We start from the raw sequence: 20964 nt of genomic DNA on the forward strand, positions 1-20964 counted from the left end.
TAAAGGATGAGAGAAGACGAGATACTGGTGGAGGTGATCTTCACCCAGACTGAGGAAGGAGATACTGGTGGAGGTGATCTTCACCCAGACTGAGGAAGGAGATACTGGTGGAGGTGATCTTCACCCAGACTGAGGAAGGAGATACTGGTGGAGGTGATCTTCACCCAGACTGAGGAAGGAGATACTGGTGGAGGTGATCTTCACCCAGACTGAGGAAGGAGATACTGGTGGAGGTGATCTTCACCCAGACTGAGGAAGGAGATACTGGTGGAGGTGATCTTCACCCAGACTGAGGAAGGAGATACTGGTGGAGGTGATCTTCACCCAGACTGAGGAAGGAGATACTGGTGGAGGTGATCTTCACCCAGACTGAGGAAGGAGATACTGGTGGAGGTGATCTTCACCCAGACTGAGGAAGGAGATACTGGTGGAGGTGATCTTCACCCAGACTGAGGAAGGAGATACTGGTGGAGGTGATCTTCACCCAGACTGAGGAAGGAGATACTGGTGGAGGTGATCTTCACCCAGACTGAGGAAGACATCAAGAAGTTGAAGCACCAACTACCACTAAGAGCCAGTGATCATTGTGTCCCGGTATTGGGCTGTATGATCCAACTTACAGCAGTGTACACAAGACTGCTCTTACGACGACTCTTACACAAGGCGACTCTTACAGAGAGCAGCACATGAGAGCAAGAGGCAGAGGTGACTCTTACAGAGAGCAGCACATGAGAGTAAGAGACAGAGGCGACTCTTACAGAGAGCAGCACATGAGAGCAAGAGACAGAGGCGACTCTTACAGAGAGCAGCACATGAGAGCAAGAGGCAGAGGCGACTCTTACAGAGAGCAGCACATGAGAGTAAGAGGCAGAGGCGACTCTTACAGAGAGCAGCACATGAGAGTAAGAGACAGAGGCGACTCTTACAGAGGGCAGCACATGAGAGCAAGAGGCAGAGGCGACTCTTACAGAGGGCAGCACATGAGAGCAAGAGGCAGAGGTGACTCTTACAGAGAGCAGCACATGAGAGTAAGAGACAGAGGCGACTCTTACAGAGAGCAGCACATGAGAGCAAGAGGCAGAGGCGACTCTTACAGAGAGCAGCACATGAGAGTAAGAGACAGAGGCGACTCTTACAGAGAGCAGCACATGAGAGCAAGAGGCAGAGGCGACTCTTACAGAGAGCAGCACATGAGAGTAAGAGGCAGAGGCGACTCTTACAGAGAGCAGCACATGAGAGTAAGAGACAGAGGCGACTCTTACAGAGGGCAGCACATGAGAGTAAGAGACAGAGGCGACTCTTACAGAGGGCAGCACATGAGAGTAAGAGGCAGAGGCGACTCTTACAGAGAGCAGCACATGAGAGCAAGAGAGCACCTGGCAAGTGTGCACTTGGGGCAGCAACTTAGAGGGAAGACGCTCCAGCAACTGATGGACAAAGTCAAACTGAAGTGTAAAGTGGCAGAAGAGAGAGACTCGTGCCACATTAAGAGAGAACAGTAGCAGAGCAAATAATAACCTGAGGTTCCATAGACAGTGAAGCAGGAAGCAAATACTAAAAAGGACAGACCATCCTCCTGTTTTGGTAGTACTTATAAGAAGGATGAGGACCATAGTACATATTCCGACGTACAACGCAGTTAGAAAGTAGAAACCGGTACTATTGAGTTTGGACAAACCGGATAGCGATTTTCTACTTATGTTGCAAAGACAAACTAAAATAATCTAACCTAGCATTCCTAGGCCTAATGCACACTGAGGCCTAATATAGTACATATGTGTGCTATACTAGGCCTAGGAATATATAAGTTTGTTTTTTAGTTTAATTTTTTGCGGACTCTATAAAGTGAACAGAACAAATTTCTACTATCAAGTTTCTTAGAACGTCAGTCTTTGTACTATAGTGCTCATAGTTACAAAAACTACTGTCTAAACAGGAGAATGGGTTGAAAAGCAGACGGGAGTGGAGGAAATACAGAAGACAAAGGACAGGAGAACCGCAATAGATGCAGCAGGGCCAGGAATGACTACATATATATAAGAAAATTGGCGGTAAAACCTACGAAAATAATATTACTTCCAATACAAAGAAACAATTGAAACTCCAACAGCCATATAAGAAGGAAGCTGACTGAATGACCAAGTTATTACCTAAGTGTAACTACCTAAGTGTAGCTACAGGCTGAGAGCTCCACTCGTGGTGTTCCGTCCAAGTGACCGGGTCACGAACAAGGGCAGGCCAGTATACAGGAAATGATAAAGAAATATGTGAGGAGCTCACTGCCAGCTTCCAAGTGGGTGTTCACTACTGAGACTGAACAGCTGCCAGAGCTAGATGAGGAAGCAGCCCCCTGATGAGTAACTACTAAATATTGAGGTAACAGCAGAGGAAGTAGGAACACAACTAGCATCACTGGAAGTAACTAAAGCTACTTTACCAGATAGAGTATCACCATGGGTGTTAAAGGAAGGAGCACAGGCCCTCAGCATACCTCTACCACTCATCTATAACCAGTTACTTATAAACGGGGAATTGTCCAGCTGCTGGAGGACGGCAAATGTGGTGCCAATCTTCAAGGAGAGAGAGAGGAGACACTAAACTACAGACCAGCGTCACTCACAAGGACCTAGCAAAGTACTTGAAGGAATAATAAGAGTGACTAGTTGTACACCCTCCACACCCTACAAAATTATGGAAGGTGTGGAGGGTGTGGAGGGTGTAGAGGGTGTGGAGGGTGTAGAGGGTGTAGAGGGTGTGGAGGGGGGTGGAGGGAGGCGAGTATCATGGCGGTCATCGGGGGGCAGCTTCGTCTAATTTCCTCCCCGGATTGTGTAATTGTCGGCCGGAACTGCCGCTGCTGACGCCCTCTCTTCTGCTGCAGGTCTGCTCCAGCGGGAACTGCCGCTGCTGTCACCTCTCTCCTCTCCTCTCCTCTCTCCTTCCCTCTCATCTCCTATTCTCTCACCTTTGATTGTTGCCGCCGGAGGCGGCTAGTTTATTGTGTACCCCATACCCATCTTGTGAGTGGTAGCGCAAAAAGCATTACAGAGGGCACAAAAGGTCTTTATCAGACCTCATCTTAGATTATTACATAAACAATTTCATCTATCCTTCACACCAAATGAGGATCTTAAACATAATGCAGGGTACAAAACACAATCAAATCTGCCCATAGTAGGAAAACAGCATGTCAAGGATTTGGGAATAATAATGTCTGACGACCTAACGTTTAGGGAGCATAACCAAGCAAATATTGCGACAGCCAGAAAAATGATAGGATGGATTACGTGAACCTTCAAGTCCAGAGTTCCCATCACAATGGTTGTACTCTTCAAGTCACTTGTACTGTCCCGTCTTGAGTACTGCTCAGTACTCACTTCCCCCTTCAGAGCAGGAGAGATTGCTGAAATGGAGGGAATACAGAGAACATATACGGCACGCATAGACGAGATAAAGCACCTAAATTATTGGGATCGTCTCAAAGCTCTCCAAATGTACTCACTAAAAAGGAGACGAGAGAGATACCAAATATTATACACATGGAAAATACTGGAGGGACAGGTCCCAAATCTGCACAGTAAAATAACAACGTACTGGAGTGAACGATATGGAAGAAAATGCAGAATAGAACCAGTGAAGAGCAGAGGTGCCATAGGCACAATCAGAGAACACTGCTGTATGAACATCAGAGGTCCACGGTTGTTCAACGTCCTACCAGCGAACATCAGAAATATTACAGGAACAACCGTGGACATCTTCAAGAGGAAACTAGATTGTTTCCTTCAAGGAGTGCCGGACCAACCGGGCTGTGGTGGGTATGTAGGCCTGCGGGCCGCTCCAAGCAACAGCCTGGTGGACCAAACTCTCACAAGTCAAGTCTGGCCTCGGGCCGGACTTGGGGAGTAGAACAACTCCCAGAACCCCATCAACCAGGTATCAACCAGGTTATAGTTACAATGTAAGCTAGTTACAGAGTAAGTGCTATTTCAAGAGCTATATATTTACAGTAAGTCATTATACATTAATGGTAGGTCCTATCGCTAATACATAATAGTTTGACCAATGGGGATAGTCATAGGGGAGCTTCTGTTTATTTTTAGTCCTCACAATACACTACTTGTTTCTTAATCTCATATGTCGTTTATCTACTGGAAGTGAAATATGGATACAGTGCAAGGATTTCAGGTAATTTATCCATGGTAATAAGATAGGTTGCCATATCATACAGAGTGAGCTTAGATTTATCTCTAAATGGCTCAATTTTACTACAATCCAAGATATAGTGTTCAAGTGTGTGTCCCTGTCTTTGTCCACACACTTTACACTTTACTTCATCTAGATCACTATACAAGTCGAACTGCCAGAGATACTTGTAGCCAAGTCTTATACGAGCTGTGACAACATCTGTTAGTCTACTGACTTTGTTACTTGCCCCATACACATGTTTTACTTCACACATTTCATTGTGATGAACAATGGACCTGCTAGTTCCAGTTTGCATTGTTCTATTTTCTTCAAATTCATCCAGGAGTTCTCGTCTAATGACACTTTTAAGGGACCTATTTGATAACTCAAGATTCCGTTCAATAATGTCTTTATTTACTGCAGACTTAGCAAGGGCGTCAACTTTGTTATGTTCCTGCATGCCAATGTGAGAAGGAATCCACAACATTTTTATATTTACCCTCTTGCTAAGTATTCTTATATTTCTACGTCTAGCTTCCAAGACAAGCACGTTATTACTTGATTGCAAACTGTTTATTGCTCGTAGTGAGGAAAGGGAGTCGGAAATAATTAAGCTGTCTACTTCAGTGTTGTCAATAATTTCGAGTGCTACCAGTATTGCTACCAACTCTGCTTGCATTGTGGATGCCCAGTTACTAATTCGGGTATTCCTTTAAATTGTGCTGCCATCGGGCTGAAGAGCAATAACAGCACTTCCTGCCCTCCCTGTAGCTGTATTGAGTGATCCGTCAGTGTATATGGTCTGTGCTATGTTGTTTTCAGCTTGTATATTGTGAATGTGTTCTATGGTGTTTAATTTAGCAGCAAGCTGAGCATGAGGGTTGTTTGTGGTTAGTTTCTTGGTGGGGTATGCAGGGGTCAGGATGTCAAAAGGTACTATCTGCCAGGGTGGAAGGAAGTGCTGTACTCTTTCATCTGTATATACATCGTGCAGTCCCATCATTTTAATATGAATGGCTGTTCTTTGAATCCATTTAGACTCGCTAGTTCCATTTCGTATGTGTTCTAACAGTTCAACTGACACAATGTTGTTTTTGTTATCACGCAGAAGCTTTAGTCCCATCATAAGATTAATTTCAAATATTCTGTCTCGAATGCTAAGTATATTTAACTATTTCCGCATGCTGAGAACTTTGGTAGTTATAGGACAGCCAAGTATAATTCCGAGTGCTTCATTTTGCATTTTTTCCAGTCTATTAATACTTTTGCCATTTTGCAGGACCAAAGCTGGTGCATGATAGTCTATCAGAGACTTTATATGCTAAATACATAATTTTTGCTATTCTAATATTAACACCGTACTTAGGGCTGTACCCCACTACAGTTCTGAGAGCCTTGAATCTGTCTCTACATTGTTGATGTAACTTATTGACTGCAGTTGAGGTACAAGGGACAGAGACACCAAGGTATTTGAAAGAAGAGACATAGTCTATTGGTATGTTGTCTATCTTAAGTTTTCGTGGTCCACTTTTGCGGTTGCCAATTTGTCTGTTAAATACCTTAGTTTTAGAAGCGTTGATTACAAGACCAAGGCTCTCACAAGCTGTATGTATACAATTTAAGACTGTTTGCATTTCGCGGTGGGTTTTAGTATATACAAGGATGTCATCTGCATAGCTGATAGTGATGTTTGCCGGACTAGTTGGGATTGATTTTAGTAAAGCATTAATTAGAACATTAAACAAGGTAGGACTGAGAACTCCCCCTTGTGGGGTGCCTAGTTGCATTACTTTAGTTTCACTCTAGTAGCCTTGGAACAGTGCAGAGGACTTCCGGTTGGTAAGATAGCCTCGTATCCATTGTAATAAATGTCCCCCTATATCCATTCTCGCTAATTCATACATAATCACTTCCCTATTAGCAATATCAAAGGCATTTTTTAAATCAAGAAATGTTGTGTACTTGTGCCTTTTATCTCCATGAACAGTGAGAAAGGTTGTGATACTGTTGTGTACACTTTTACCATGTGTGAAACCATTGATATCAGGTGACATGTGCTCTTTAACTCTATACAATAATCTATTAAGCACCATTCTCTCGAAGGTTTTGCACATGCAACTGGTCAGTGAGATGGGACCGAAAGCATCAGGTTGGCCAGGCTTTGGTACAGGTACCGTAAGACTGGTGGTCCATGATACTGGCAACTGCCCAGTGACAACTGGCATTAAACAATTCTAATAATGGGTTACCGGGTACACGATGTAGGAGTCTTAGAATATCATAGGTGATACCGTCCTCACCAGGAGCAGTGCTACTGCCCCTGGAGAGGGCTGCATCCAATTCATAATCTGTATAAGGAACATCACATTCATCATGTTGCTTGCTCAACACGAGTTAGTGAGATCATTTCTGTCAGTGGATCTCGCCTGCAATTTCTCCCTAGTGCTAGATGGTAACATTCCAAAGCTGGAAACCTGAACCCATTTTGTAATTAACTAATTGACTTTCTGTAGCGGGTTTGGGTGTGAAACTTGTCTATTACTTTTGCCAATAATTTTGTTTATGCCTTTCCAGGCTTTGCCCAGGGGAGTATGCAGGTCAAGTCCACTAACAAAACCCTCCCATTCATGTTGTCTCAGTTCAGTCATTCTCTCCCTTGCCGCTGCAAGCGCGGCCTGACCTTAATATAAAGAATCCCGTGCTGGGAAACCGTCTCCGTGGCGCAGTGGTAAGACATTCGTCCCGCGCTTCGCCAGCGATTTGTCCTGGGTTCGTATCCTGGCAAGGGGAGGATTGACTAGGCGCCGATCCTTAACTGTAGCCTTTGTTCACCCAGCAGTGAATGGGTACCTGGTTGTTAAACAATTTGGCGGGTCGTATTCCAGGGAAACTTAAGATTAAGGACCTGCCCGAGACGCTGAGCGTCCTGGTGGCTCTACAAGAATGTAACAACTCTTGTATATATATAAATAAAAATGAAATAAAACAAGAACTAGAGTTCAAGTGCAGGAAACTTACAGTTTTGTTGTGGATAATGTGGACTGGTTTATGAAGAGGTGCGCCAGCCACTTGGGCTGGACCACAGAGCCACGGTGCCGCTTCTTGTAGTTCAACTACGATTATTGAGACAATTAAATACATCCCAAAAGGATAGATTAGTTTAGGCTATTTCTGCCCTCCTCTTCGAGGGTACAAATTTCTATATCAACCCTCTAGGGCGCCTGACAGCTGAGTGGACAGCGCTTCAGATTCGTAGTCCTGAGGTTCCAGGTTCAATCCCCGGCGCCGGCGGAAACAAATGGGTAGAGTTTCTTTCACCCTGATGTCCCTGTTCACCTAGCAGGGAGTTAGACAGCTGCGACGGGCTGCTTCTTGAGGGTTTGTAACAAAAAGGAGACCTGGTCGAGGACTGGGCCGCGGGGACGCTAAACCCCGAAATCATCTCAAGATAACGTCAAGATAACCTCTACTTCAGGTCCCTCAAGGGACTCAAGGCCAGTGAGTATAAATCTACAAGTCACAGAACAAGAATGATATTTTACGTAACACATTAAAATAGTCAACACTGCATTTAAGTGTTACACTCTTTTGGGCAAAGTGCTTGTAGCTCCTAAGTGTTCTGTCATACCTTATCAGTGCGGTTGTCGTGTGAGAGTAGTGTGTGTGTGTGTGTGTGTGTGTGTGTGTACTCACCTAGTTGTGCTTGTGGGGGTTGAGCTCTGGCTCTTTGGTCCCGCCTCTCAACTGTCAATCAACAGGTGTACAGGTTCCTGAGCCTATTGGGCTCTATCATATCTACACTTGAAGCTGTGTATGGAGTCAGCCTCCACCACATCACTTCCTAATGCATTCCATTTGTCTACTACTCTGACACTGAAAAAAATCTTTCTAACGTCTCTATGGCTCATTTGGGCACTCAATTTCCACCTGTGTCCCCCTAGTGCGTGTGCCCCTCGTGTTAAAAAGTCTGTCTTTATCTACCCTATCAATTCCTCTGGGAATCTTATATGTGGAGATTATGTCCCCCCTAACTCTTCTGTCTCCCAGTGACGTGAGGTTTAATTCCCGTAGTCTCTCCTCGTAGCTCATACCCCTCAGTTCTGGTACTAGTCTGGTGGCAAACCTTTGAACCTTTTCCAGGTTAGTCTTATGCTTGACTAGATATGGACTCCATGCTGGAGCCGCATACTCCAGGATTGGTCTGACACATGTGGTATATAATGTTCTGAAAGATTCCTTACACAAGTTTCTAAAGGCCGTTCTTATGTTAGCCAACCTGGCATATGCCGCTGATGTTATCCTCCTGATATGAGCTTCAGGAGACAGGTCTGGCGTGATGTTAACCCCTAGGTCTTTCTCTCTCTCTCTCTCTGATTCTTGCAGGATTTCATCTCCCAAATGATACCTTGTATTTGGTCACCTGCTCCCTACACCTATCTTCATTACATTACATTTGCTTGGGTTAAACTCTAACAACCATTTGTTCGACCATTCCTGCAGCTTGTCCAGGTCTTCTTGAAGCCTCAAGCTGTCCTCCTCTGTGTGTGTGTGTGTGTGTGTGTGTGTGTGTGTGTGTGTGTGTGTGTGTGTGTGTGTGTGTGTGTGTCTGTGTGTGTGTGTGTGTGTGTGTGTCTGTGTGTGTGTGTGTGTGTCTGTGTCTGTGTGTGTGTGTGTGTGTCTGTGTCTGTGTGTGTGTGTCTGTGTGTAGTGAAGATGTAGTATGGGTGTAGTTTTTTTTTTTTAATTTTGCCCCGAGGGGCGAGTTTATTGGGCAGCGCCACTCATCCTGTGAGTGGACACACCGCCATAGTGACAGTATTGGGCAGCGCCACTCATCCTGTGAGTGGACACACCGCCATAGTGACAGTGTTGGGCAGCGCCACTCATCCTGTGAGTGGACACACCGCCATAGTGACAGTATTGGGCAGCGTCACTCATTCTGTGAGTGGACACACCGCGATAGCAGCATGTACAACACTCCCCAATAGGAAGAAAACCCGCTGGGTTGTTCATCCTGTCACTTGTACCCAGACACAGCTGGGACTTGCTTAACTGTCTCAAGTGAACAGCTCCTCAAACAAGAAGATTAACATTCGTCAACCCTTAAAATCTTACGTTATCTTGCGGGTGCAAAATGGGGGAAGATTCCCCCATTTTGCGTAGCAGATAACGTAGTGTGTTGTAGTGGATGTAGTGTGGGTGTAGGGAGGGTGTAGTGTGTGTGTGTGTGTAGTGTGCTGAAATGTGACATGGAACTGAACGAGTGTGTTGTCAGAGATGCATTTATTTATGGATTTTCCCATCCCACTTCCACCCCCTCCCTCCTAATCTGGCCCCTTCTCCCTCTCTCCCCTCTCTCTCCCCTCACTCTGTCTCCCTCACGCCTCAGGGAAACACACGCCCTCCATTTTGGGTCCCCTTAGATCCGATTGGAGCCAGACAATCTTGGTCTTCACGCGCCAGAAAACCAGATGATGAACGAGGCAGAATTTCCCGCGCAATCCTCGATCGTGTCCATCCACATTTTGGCGGGAAGGTTACCTGCTTTACCCCCGCCAGGCTCTAGTTACCATTGTCTCCGCACTCCTGCCGCGCTCTCATGCTCACTACTCACTTTCTCAACCCACATATACGATACGATTACTTTAATGGCGTCTCACTAGCGTGGAAAGAACTAATTTGGGAAAATTTCGTTAGATTGGCAGGCTCATCTGCCATTCTGGAGGAGTGCGCGAGACTGTGGCCGCCGGCGGCGCTGGGAGACAGGAGACGCTGCCTGACTCTGTCCGTCCACTCTCAACACAACACATTAACATTTAATCTGTCTCTAGGGACGGGAGTGCTGCCACTGAGCCCCCATGATGGATCTTACACTAATAGGTCCTCAATGATGAAGACTCGTCTTTATTAGTGGCGATAATTAACAACTGTAACGGGTTCTTTGATGGTGGAGTGATGGGAGGGTGTTGGGAGGGTGTTGGGAGGGTGTTGGGAGGGTGTTGGGAGGGTGTTGGGTGGGTGTTGGGTGGGTGTTGGGAGGGTGTTGGGAGGGTGTTGGGAGGGTGTTGGGAGGGTGTTGGGAGGGTGTTGGGTGGTTGGTAGGGTGTTGGGAGGGTGTTGGGTGGGTGTTGGGTGGTTGTTGGGTGTTGGGTGGTTGGTAGGGTGTTGGGAGGGTGTTGGGTGGGTGTTGGGTGGTTGTTGGGTGTTGGGTGGTTGGTAGGGTGTTGGGAGGGTGTTGGGAGAGTGTTGGGAGGGTGTTGGGTGGTTGGGGTGTTGGGTGGGGGTTGGGAGGGTGTTGGGAGGGTGTTGGGTGGTTGGGAGGGTGTTGGGTGGGTGTTGGGAGGGTGTTGGGTGGGTGTTGGGTGGGTGTTGGGAGGGTGTTGGGTGGTTGGGAGGGTGTTGGGTGGTTGGTAGGGTGTTGGGTGGTTGGGAGGGTGTTGGGTGGTTGGTAGGGTGTTGGGAGGGTGTTGGGTGGTTGGTAGGGTGTTGGGTGGTTGGTAGGGTGTTGGGTGGTTGCTATGGTGTTGGGAGGTTGGTAGGGTGTTGGGTGGTTGCTAGGGTGTTGGGAGGGTGTTGGGTGGTTGGTAGGGTGTTGGGTGGTAGGGTGTTGGTAGGGTGTTGGGAGGATGTTGGGTGGGTGTTGGGTGGGTGTTGGGTGGTTGGTAGGGTGTTGGGAGGGTGTTGGGTGGTTGGTAGGGTGTTGGTAGGGTGTTGGGGTGTTGGGAGGGTGTTGGGTGGTAGGGTGTTGGGTGGTAGGGTGTTGGTAGGGTGTTGGGTGGGTGTTGGTTGGTAGGGTGTTGGTTGGTAGGGTGTTGGTAGGGTGTTGGTATGGGTGATGGGACAGGGTGATGGGACATGGTGATGGGACAGGGTGTTGGGACAGGGTGATGGGACATGGTGATGGGACAGGGTGCCATTTAGGGAGCTGTAAAGAGACTAAATTTCAGCACAAATTATAATATTTCATACACTGCTTGTGTATAGAGCTTATGTATTTTTTGTACATAATATTAATATCTTGTGGTTACCTTCCGTTGATTCCAGAAGTCAATGCCCCCACGGCCCGGTCTCTAACCAGACCGCCTGCTTGATGGTCTGGTCAACCAGGTTGTTGGTCGTGGCTGCTCGCAGCCTGACGTATGAATTCCAGCCTGCTTGATCACATATCTGGAGGCGTTTTCGAATCAGGAAAAAGAGGAAAACCTGATTAGTTTTCTTCGTCTATAGAAGGCACGTCGGTCTCGTTCGAGTCTGTATCTCCTCCTTTTTCTCAGTGGTCTCCGGCATGCAGGTCGGCGTTCAATCCCCGTCCGTCCAAGTGGTTGGGCAACATTCCTTCCCCCCGTCCCATCCCAAATCTTGACCCTTTCCCGGTGCTAAATAGTCGTAATGACTTGGCGCTTTCTCCTGATAGCTTCCTGTCTTCCTTCCGGCATAAGTATATTTCTAGTGCCACCGAGAGCATGTTCGTGGGGGAAATATAATTTATTTGACTAAACATTCAACTTTAAACGTTCTGTTTCTTCCTCGTTTCACAACTTTCTTCTTCGAAACATTCTAAATATTAAGTGTTACCACTTTACTCTACGTCTCTAAACGGTCACTTAAGACTGTTTCTTCCGCCTTTGTGTTCCGAGGCGCTGTATATCCACCTTCTGCCTCCTGACATTATGTTAACCCTGTGATTATTGTCCTTACTTTATCTCGCAGCTAACTTATGTGTGACTTGTTCACCCCCAGTGTGATGTATGTCACGCCTCACATGGGTCACGCCTCACATGGGTCACTCCTCACATGGGTCACGCCTCACATGGGAGACGTGCTCTACCACCTCACATAGGAGATACCTTCTCCCTCATATTAGCTTATGTAAGGGATGTTGTTATAGATTCAGCTACTCGGGACAAGTTCCAAGTAGCACGGGCTATGGTGAGCCCGTAGTGTACTTACCTGGCACAGGAGCGGGGCTGTGTGTATACGTTACGTGAGAAGCAGCTACGTTATATGATAAGGCTAATAATGTTAGGTTGTGATGCAATGGTAAGCCAATCACATTGAACTGCTAAACGGTGGCGAGCCAATCACGTGCAGCTACCATGCAGTGGCGAGCCAATCAGGACCTGCGCAGCGGTCCTTTACACGGCTAACAACCCTGCCCCCCCCCCCTCCCCTCCGGGCCACCCCTACACCCCCAACACTCGCCCATAAAACAGTACACAAAGCCACCATTTTCCTGGCCACGTGGGCGATGTGACGATAATCTGACGTAATCGCCGGCTATTTTTACCTCTCCTTTATGGGCCGGAGAGGCAGTCAATGGACGGACCCGGCCGCTAAAGCCTTCCCACGCTCCCGTAAAAAGGATAGGACATGACACGCGCTCAGGCCGGGGGCCGGGAGTGGTGAAGGACGGTGTTGATCGCTGGGGATAGGTCTTGGTGCGGGAGGTCTGGGTAGCTTACCTGAATGTGATTACAGGGGGAGTGATGGGTAGATCTCTATGCCCCGCCTAGTTGCCTTTTTGTACCTGGTGTGTGGGTTTAGCTTACATGATTTGTTTTTTGTAGGGTTTGCTCTTGAAATTGGGGGGTGGAGGTGGCTTCCGGGGCTTCCACCCTCCTGGTATCCCAAATATTGACCTCAAGTACAGGGTTTGAGTATTTCTTACACTTCTTTGACGCGTTTGTCATATTTCTCTCAGTTTAAAGAGGCTGTCTTTCTGCGCCATGTTATTCTCATCAATATTTTCTATGCATTGACCATGTCCACTCTTTTCCTAAGGTTCAGACTAAGTTTCCTTTACCTGTCCCACTCAACGTAATCCACTTAATTCAGGCTCTGGTCTTGAAGCCTGTGCTTCATGCAGTGCGGACTCCAGACCGGTGCTACATACTCTAGTACTGAAATCACATAGCTTGTGAAGATTGTCTTGAACGAGTTCTATTTTAGGCTTGTAAACTTGGCTCTCATATTTGCATGTGTGCCATATGCCGCTGATGTAACCCTGTTTGTGTGTGCCACTGTTGTGTGTGGAGTGTGCTCGCTCCCAAATATTTTCTTTTCAATATCTGTTGTTGCTTTTGGCTTATACTGTGGCTTCGTTCTGGACTTATCTCTTCTTTATATTCTCTGATACTTGCTGCTGTTGAACTCTAACGTAAGAGGGAAGCAGGTTACAGGAAGGAGTTTTGGCAGTTAGTTTCCTGTCAGTCAGGTACTCCGTAACCCAGTTCACTGTCTCCCTAGTAGTCCCTTCTGAACTCTCCTTGTTATCTTACAGTGTTGATCAATGTCAAATTATTTTTGCCATGAAATAAAGTAATATTCATCTGTCTTTCTCTAGTCCAAATGTGGCAGCATTGTTATCAAAGTCAAGAGAATGTATTAGGGACGACTTTCTCCATGTTGCCCCTTTGTTGCTAAGTTTATAGTCAGGTGGAGCGTCCTACAGGCTGCTGCACCACCCACTGTACAAGGTCTGCTCTCTGGTGGTGGGTCCTACAGGCTGCTGCTGCACCAACCACTGTACAAGGTCTGCTCTCTGGTGGTGGGTCCTACAGGCTGCTGCACCACCCACTGTACAAGGTCTGCTCTCTGGTGGTGGGTCCTACAGGCTGCTGCACCACCCACTGTACAAGGTCTGCTCTCTGGTGGTGGGTCCTACAGGCTGCTGCACCACCCACTGTACAAGGTCTGCTCTCTGGTGGTGGGTCCTACAGGCTGCTGCACCACCCACTGTACAAGGTCTGCTCTCTGGTGGTGGGTCCTACAGGCTGCTGCACCACCCACTGAACAAGGTCTGCTCTCTGGTGGTGGGTCCTACAGGCTGCTGCACCACCCACTGTACAAGGTCTGCTCTCTGGTGGTGGGTCCTACAGGCTGCTGCACCACCCACTATACAAGGTCTGCTCTCTGGTGGTGGGTCCTACAGGCTGCTGCACCACCCACTATACAAGGTCTGCTCTCTGGTGGTGGGTCCTATAGGCTGCTGCACCACCCATTGTACAAGGTCTGCTCTCTGGTGGAGCGTCCAACAGGCTGCTGCACCACCCACTGTACAAGGTCTGCTCTCTGGTGGTGGGTCCTACAGGCTGCTGCACCACCCACTGTACAAGGTCTGCTCTCTGGTGGTGGGTCCTACAGGCTGCTGCACCACCCACTATACAAGGTCTGCTCTCTGGTGGTGGGTCCTATAGGCTGCTGCACCACCCATTGTACAAGGTCTGCTCTCTGGTGGAGCGTCCAACAGGCAGCTGCACCACCCACTGTACAAGGTCTGCGTGTCCTGGGTCATGATGGGTCTAACGACTAACTACTGAGGTGCGCCAACTAATCAAACTATTAATGTTTGGGAGAAGTTGGTCTGTGGGGGGGAGGTCTGTGGGGGGAGGTCTGTGGGGGGAGGTCTGTGGGGGGGAGGTCTGTGGGGGGGAGGTCTGTGGGGGGAGGTCTGTGGGGGGAGGTCTGTGGGGGGAGGTCTGTGGGGGGGAGGTCTGTGGGGGAAGGTCTGTGGGGGAAGGTCTGTGGGGGGAGGTCTGTGGGGGGAGGTCTGTGGGGGGAGGTCTGTGGGGGGGAGGTCTGTGGGGGAAGGTCTGTGGGGGGAGGTCTGTGGGGGGAGGTCTGTGGGGGGAGGTCTGTGGGGGGGGAGGTCTGTGGGGGGGGAGGTCTGTGGGGGGGGAGGTCTGTGACGCCACGAGAGGCCAGGAACGTCTCTTCCTCACAGCTTGGCAACACTTGTTGTGACTAACTCCTGCCATGTGTGGGGGGGGGGGTGTAGGGGTTGTGGTGGGTGATGGGGGGTTGGGGGTTGTGGTGGGTGATGGGGGGGGGTGGGGGTTGTGGTGGGTGATGGGGGGTTGGGGGTTGTGGTGGGTGATGGGGGGGTGGGGGTTGTGGTGGGTGATGGGGGGGGTGGGGGTTGTGGTGGGTGATGGGAGGGTGGGGGGTGATGGGGGGGTTTGTGGTGGGTGATGGGGGTTGTGGTGGGTGATGGGGGGTGGGGGTTGGTGATGGGGAGGTGTGGTGGGTGATAGGGGTGGGGGGTTGTGGTGGGTGATGGGGGGGGTTGGTGATAGGGGGTTGGGGTTGTGGTAGGTGATGGGGGGTCGTGGTTGTGGTAGGTGATGGGGGGTTGTGGTAGGTGATGGGGGGTTGTGGTAGGTGATGGGGGTGTAACACTGTAAAAGTGTTTGGTTTAGGTTAATACATACATAGAGTACATGAGTCACAGACAAGGATCGGAGAGGCGCCAGTTGTCTGCCTGAGATCTCACACCTCAAAGCGTTAATGACCTCAAGTGACCTGAGGTCAGATCATGAGAATTTCACCTTGCTTCCGCTAAGCTCTTAATTGTAGTCTGGTAGCCTTCAAACAAGCCGACGTTTAAGGAGTGGCTTGGTAGTGCCGGAGGCTATCTACTTGTGGGCGGAGTTAGCTACTAGGTTCCCCAATATAAACTCGGAGAGCTATCCAGCATGAGGCATTAACAGACAGAACGGCAGTCAGGATTGCAGAAGAGACGGCCTAGCAGGAAGGCTGTCGGCCGGCAGGGCGGGAGTCTCTGTCAACTACAGACCCCCCCCCCCCTCTATCCAGCTATAGGCAGAGACACTTGGTGAGTGAACAGTAAGGTGACTTGTCGTGTTTTACATATGTTGTGTGATGATCAGGGGCAGTCAAGTTGTAGGGTTCTCGAATTCTTGGATGATGACTCACTTTGCATATTAAACTGGAACATTTTAATTTAATTGCTAAATTATGATACTTCATGGGAAATATAATTATGAATTTATTATTTAAATTGTGTTTAACTTTGTTCCCTAGAGATTTGAGTTGAGGTGAGAAAGCCTCTGTGGTTACTGGTTTCATGATATTAACGAGTACATGTTTGGAGTTGATGCATGGTACAGAGGGAACATACTAATAATGAACTCATGATAACATCCTTTGAGAATTTTGTGATACAGGCAAGTTCCATTCCTTGTCTTGTATGTAATGATCATGAATGGATGGTGGCAGCATTTCGTCTTCTACTATCTACTTTCTACTTCTACTATCTACTCTTCTACTTCTACCTATCTACACCTCTCCCTCCACCCCTCTCTGAACTCTCACTTTCAACTAATGACCCTCCTCGCTCCTCCCACCTCCCTACCTCTCACCCCAAACCCTCACTAATTACTTCACTATTCATTTATTTCCTTTCGTTATCTCTTATACGTTTGTGGCAATGATCCTGTATTCTAGAGTTCTCTCTAGAGTTTCGGGTAGCTGATCAAGTGACGGCGCCTTGTAGTCTTAGCACCTAGGTAGTCAAATACCTAGGTTACAAGGTGTTGAACGAGAGAGGTTGCCTTAGGAACTCTGGAGGGTGCTCTAGAATAGTTAGCTAACTGAGGACGGGATAACGGACTAGAGAGAGCTGTTTCCCCCGGCCTCGTTAGTTAACTGGGGGGTGGAATAATGGACAAGATAGAGCTATTTCCCCCACCCCCCGTTACAATGATGGCAGCGGTGTTGAACAATGTTGTAGGTAGTTGGTGTTCTTTTAACATTGTTCAGTCCCACGTGTCTTTTTGCCGCTCAGGCGCTATCAGGGAGATCTTGACAGGTGTTTTGCTTTCGCGATTTAGCGAGTTTTCAGGTTAGGAGATTGTGATTCTCTGGTGTTGTGTTTAGTGTTTTTGTGAGTTTTGTGGTGTTCAGGGAATGTTCACCAGAACTTGCGTGTCTAGTGATTTATGTTAGTGATAAGATTTGGCGATTTGAGAACTTAGCGGTGTTGGTAGTGCAGGTCAGCTGAGTGTGACAGGTGACCTCGCATGTCCCACGGGGACACCCAGCCACCGCTGGTCTCCAGGTCAGTGGGGAGTGGCAGGTGTAGTTCTTAAATAGATTTTAAGTAGTTTTTAGTGGTTCTGCTCAGATTATTGCGATCGACTGTTTTACTCCATTTGAACGCAATAACCCGAGGTGTACTGGTCTTGTACAGCATGCTAGGGGGAGCCTTAGTGTGTCAGTTGACTCACGTCTAGGGACGCCTGGCGTTTGAAGTCTGGTCACAGGGGTGGCAACAGTTTGGAGTTGTTTACCGGCGGAGATGCTAGGGAAACACTCTGGGTCACGTAGGTGGCTGTAGGTTAAGGGTGGGAGTAATGGTTAATTATGTACTTAAGATTAGGAACGGTACAGTTAAGTTTAGGCTAGTGTTTTGTCTATTAGTGTTGATTTTTTTTGTGACAAGTTAAAGGTAGTGATGACCTTATTCTCTCTTCTCTAACTTTCCTCTGTTACTGTCTTATGTTCCACCAAGTCAATATCATTCAGTGTTAATTGGATTATTTTAAAAATTTAAGTGTAGTTGTTGCCAGGAGGAGAGCGGTATGACTGGACTGTGTAACCCTATACAAACTACAGGGTCACATAACATATCTTGGGAGCACGATATTGTCGCCTTTCTGTTCACCCACAGGTGGGAGCCAGAAGAGTGGAGAGACGCACATACAAAAGAGGGAGACGGCTGCTGTGTACCACACTCACGGGCGTTAATCACCACCACCACGACCAGCCCACTACCTGGAGGTCACGGCTCCACCACCATCACCACCCCAGGGGACCCCAAGATGCAGCCCTCTCGGTCAGTCAACATTGGTCTACCCATTGGACCCCAAGACGGACGGACCCCAGCGGACCCCCAGTGGACCCCAGGTCGTTCTGCAGACGACCCCAGACGACCCAGTAAAAATGGAAGAGGAGCAACAACGATTCCAGTCTGTCCCACCAACATCGGTCTACCCAGGATGGACCCCAGGACGGACGGACCCCAATGGACCCCAGGTCGCTTGTCAAAGACCCATGGGAGGAGGAAGAGAGAAGAAAGAAGAGAGAAGAAGGAAGAGAGAAGAAAGAAGAAGAAGATAAGACAAGCTGAGTGAGACACGATGCCTCGTGTCCCTTGCTGGTGTCAGCATCATTGCAGGGAGCGTAATTGCAAGACAGGATCGTTTGCCTTAACTGGCCGCCCCTCCTACAAGCATGTTGCTCTGTTGAGTGATTCTTCCTGTGTCATGCGGACTTGACGTGGCTGTCAGAAGTAGCTCTCTGAAGGAGGCGTGCTGGAGCAACAGGGAGGAAGAAGAGTAGGATGGGATTTCTACTGTTGGCAACTATATGAAGGTCTCGAAACTTGTAGTCCCTATAGCTGTGAAGAACCCCAATATACGTCTCTCATGGTGACTGACGTAGGGCCAATTACAGATCAGCTGGGACAACCGAATTCCACGGTCCTGTGCACAGTTTAAGTAGTAACGGCTTTCGGGTTGACCAAGTGTTGTTGTGCGTTAACGACGGAGAAGCGACGGAGGCAGTTGTGTTGAAGAAATGTGGTACAGGATTATCTACAAGACCAAGCAGTGACGTCGCCCAGCCAGAGACAATGGACGTCTGTCTATATATTTCATTTTTTTAGAGTAGGATGATGTATATTTGTTTAGCTAGGATGTATTCTTTTCGTTAATAAAGTTGTCGCACACAGCTAGCTTGCTTTAGCAGTGTTGCAAAAACTTTATTTTCGGGGAGAAGGGGAGATGTAACACTGTAAAAGTGTTTGGTTTAGGTTAATACATACATAGAGTACATGAGTCACAGACAAGGATCGGAGAGGCGCCAGTTGTCTGCCTGAGATCTCACACCTCAAAGCGTTAATGACCTCAAGTGACCTGAGGTCAGATCATGAGAATTTCACCTTGCTTCCGCTAAGCTCTTAATTGTAGTCTGGTAGCCTTCAAACAAGCCGACGTTTAAGGAGTGGCTTGGTAGTGCCGGAGGCTATCTACTTGTGGGCGGAGTTAGCTACTAGGTTCCCCAATATAAACTCGGAGAGCTATCCAGCATGAGGCATTAACAGACAGAACGGCAGTCAGGATTGCAGAAGAGACGGCCTAGCAGGAAGGCTGTCGGCCGGCAGGGCGGGAGTCTCTGTCAACTACAGACCCCCCCCCCCTCTATCCAGCTATAGGCAGAGACACTTGGTGAGTGAACAGTAAGGTGACTTGTCGTGTTTTACATATGTTGTGTGATGATCAGGGGCAGTCAAGTTGTAGGGTTCTCGAATTCTTGGATGATGACTCACTTTGCATATTAAACTGGAACATTTTAATTTAATTGCTAAATTATGATACTTCATGGGAAATATAATTATGAATTTATTATTTAAATTGTGTTTAACTTTGTTCCCTAGAGATTTGAGTTGAGGTGAGAAAGCCTCTGTGGTTACTGGTTTCATGATATTAACGAGTACATGTTTGGAGTTGATGCATGGTACAGAGGGAACATACTAATAATGAACTCATGATAACATCCTTTGAGAATTTTGTGATACAGGCAAGTTCCATTCCTTGTCTTGTATGTAATGATCATGAATGGATGGTGGCAGCATTTCGTCTTCTACTATCTACTTTCTACTTCTACTATCTACTCTTCTACTTCTACCTATCTACACCTCTCCCTCCACCCCTCTCTGAACTCTCACTTTCAACTAATGACCCTCCTCGCTCCTCCCACCTCCCTACCTCTCACCCCAAACCCTCACTAATTACTTCACTATTCATTTATTTCCTTTCGTTATCTCTTATACGTTTGTGGCAATGATCCTGTATTCTAGAGTTCTCTCTAGAGTTTCGGGTAGCTGATCAAGTGACGGCGCCTTGTAGTCTTAGCACCTAGGTAGTCAAATACCTAGGTTACAAGGTGTTGAACGAGAGAGGCTGCCTTAGGAACTCTGGAGGGTGCTCTAGAATAGTTAGCTAACTGGGGACGGGATAACGGACTAGAGAGAGCTGTTTCCCCCGGCCTCGTTAGTTAACTGGGGGGTGGAATAATGGACAAGATAGAGCTATTTCCCCCACCCCCCGTTACAGGGGGTGGGGGTTGTGGTAGGTGATGGGGGGTGGGGGTTGTGGTAGGTGATGGGGGGTGGGGGTTGTGGTAGGTGATGGGGAGGTGTGGTGGGTGATAGGGGTGGGGGGTTGTGGTGGGTGATGGGGGGGGTTGGTGATAGGGGGTTGGGGTAGGTGATGGGGGGTGATGGGGGGTGGGGGTTGTGGTGGGTGATGGGGGGTGGGGGTTGTGGTGGGTGATGGGGGGGTGGGGGTTGTGGTGGGTGATGGGGGGTGGGGGTTGTGGTGGGTGATGGGGGGTGGGTGTTGTGGTGGGTGATGGGGGGTGTGGGTTGTGGTGGGTGATGGGGGGTGGGGGTTGTGGTGGGTGATGGGGGGTGGGGGTTGTGGTGGGTGATGGGGGTGGGGGTTGTGGTAGGTGATGGGGGGTGGGGGTTGTGGTGGGTGATGGGGGTGGGGGTTGTGGTGGGTGATGGGGGGTGGGGGTTATGGTGGGTGATGGTGGTGGGGGGTTGTGGTGGGTGATGGGGGGTGGGGGTTTGTGGTGGGTGATGGGGGGTGGGGGTTGTGGTGGGTGATGGGGGAGTGGGGGTTTGTGGTGGGTGATGGGGGATGGGGTTGTGGTGGGTGATGGGGGTTGTGGTGGGTGATGCGGAGTGGGGGGTGGGGGTTGTGGTGGGTGATGCGGAGTGGGGGGTGGGGGTTGTGGTGGGTGACGGGGGTGGAGAGGAGTTTGGCTAGTTGTGTGTTGGGTGGGGTGGGGGGAGGGGAGGGGGTGGGGAGGAGTAGATATCTACCAGGGTAGTCACGGTCGGTCAGAGGTCATCGTTAATTTAGGTAAGGTGAGGCTCCCTCTCTCTCGTTATCTGTTGTTGTACAGGTT

General features: G+C 48.6%; 1 protein-coding gene across 1 annotated transcript; it reads left to right on the forward strand.

The window, feature by feature from the left end:
• The first annotated feature begins 686 nt into the window (after positions 1-686).
• Positions 687-1502, forward strand: LOC138366378 (uncharacterized). The gene has a single exon (XM_069327418.1). It carries the CDS (start codon positions 687-689, stop codon positions 1500-1502), a length of 816 nt encoding a protein of 271 aa, XP_069183519.1.
• Positions 1503-20964: the final 19462 nt, after the last annotated feature.

This window comes from Procambarus clarkii, chromosome 19, assembly GCF_040958095.1.
Source record: "Procambarus clarkii isolate CNS0578487 chromosome 19, FALCON_Pclarkii_2.0, whole genome shotgun sequence".
In the NCBI taxonomy this organism is placed as follows: Eukaryota; Metazoa; Arthropoda; class Malacostraca; order Decapoda; family Cambaridae; genus Procambarus; species Procambarus clarkii.

Coding starts and splice junctions, on each gene's coding strand:
- LOC138366378 (XM_069327418.1), top strand. CDS start 687: ATGAGAGCAAGAGGCAGAGGTGACTCTTACAGAGAGCAGCACATGAGA.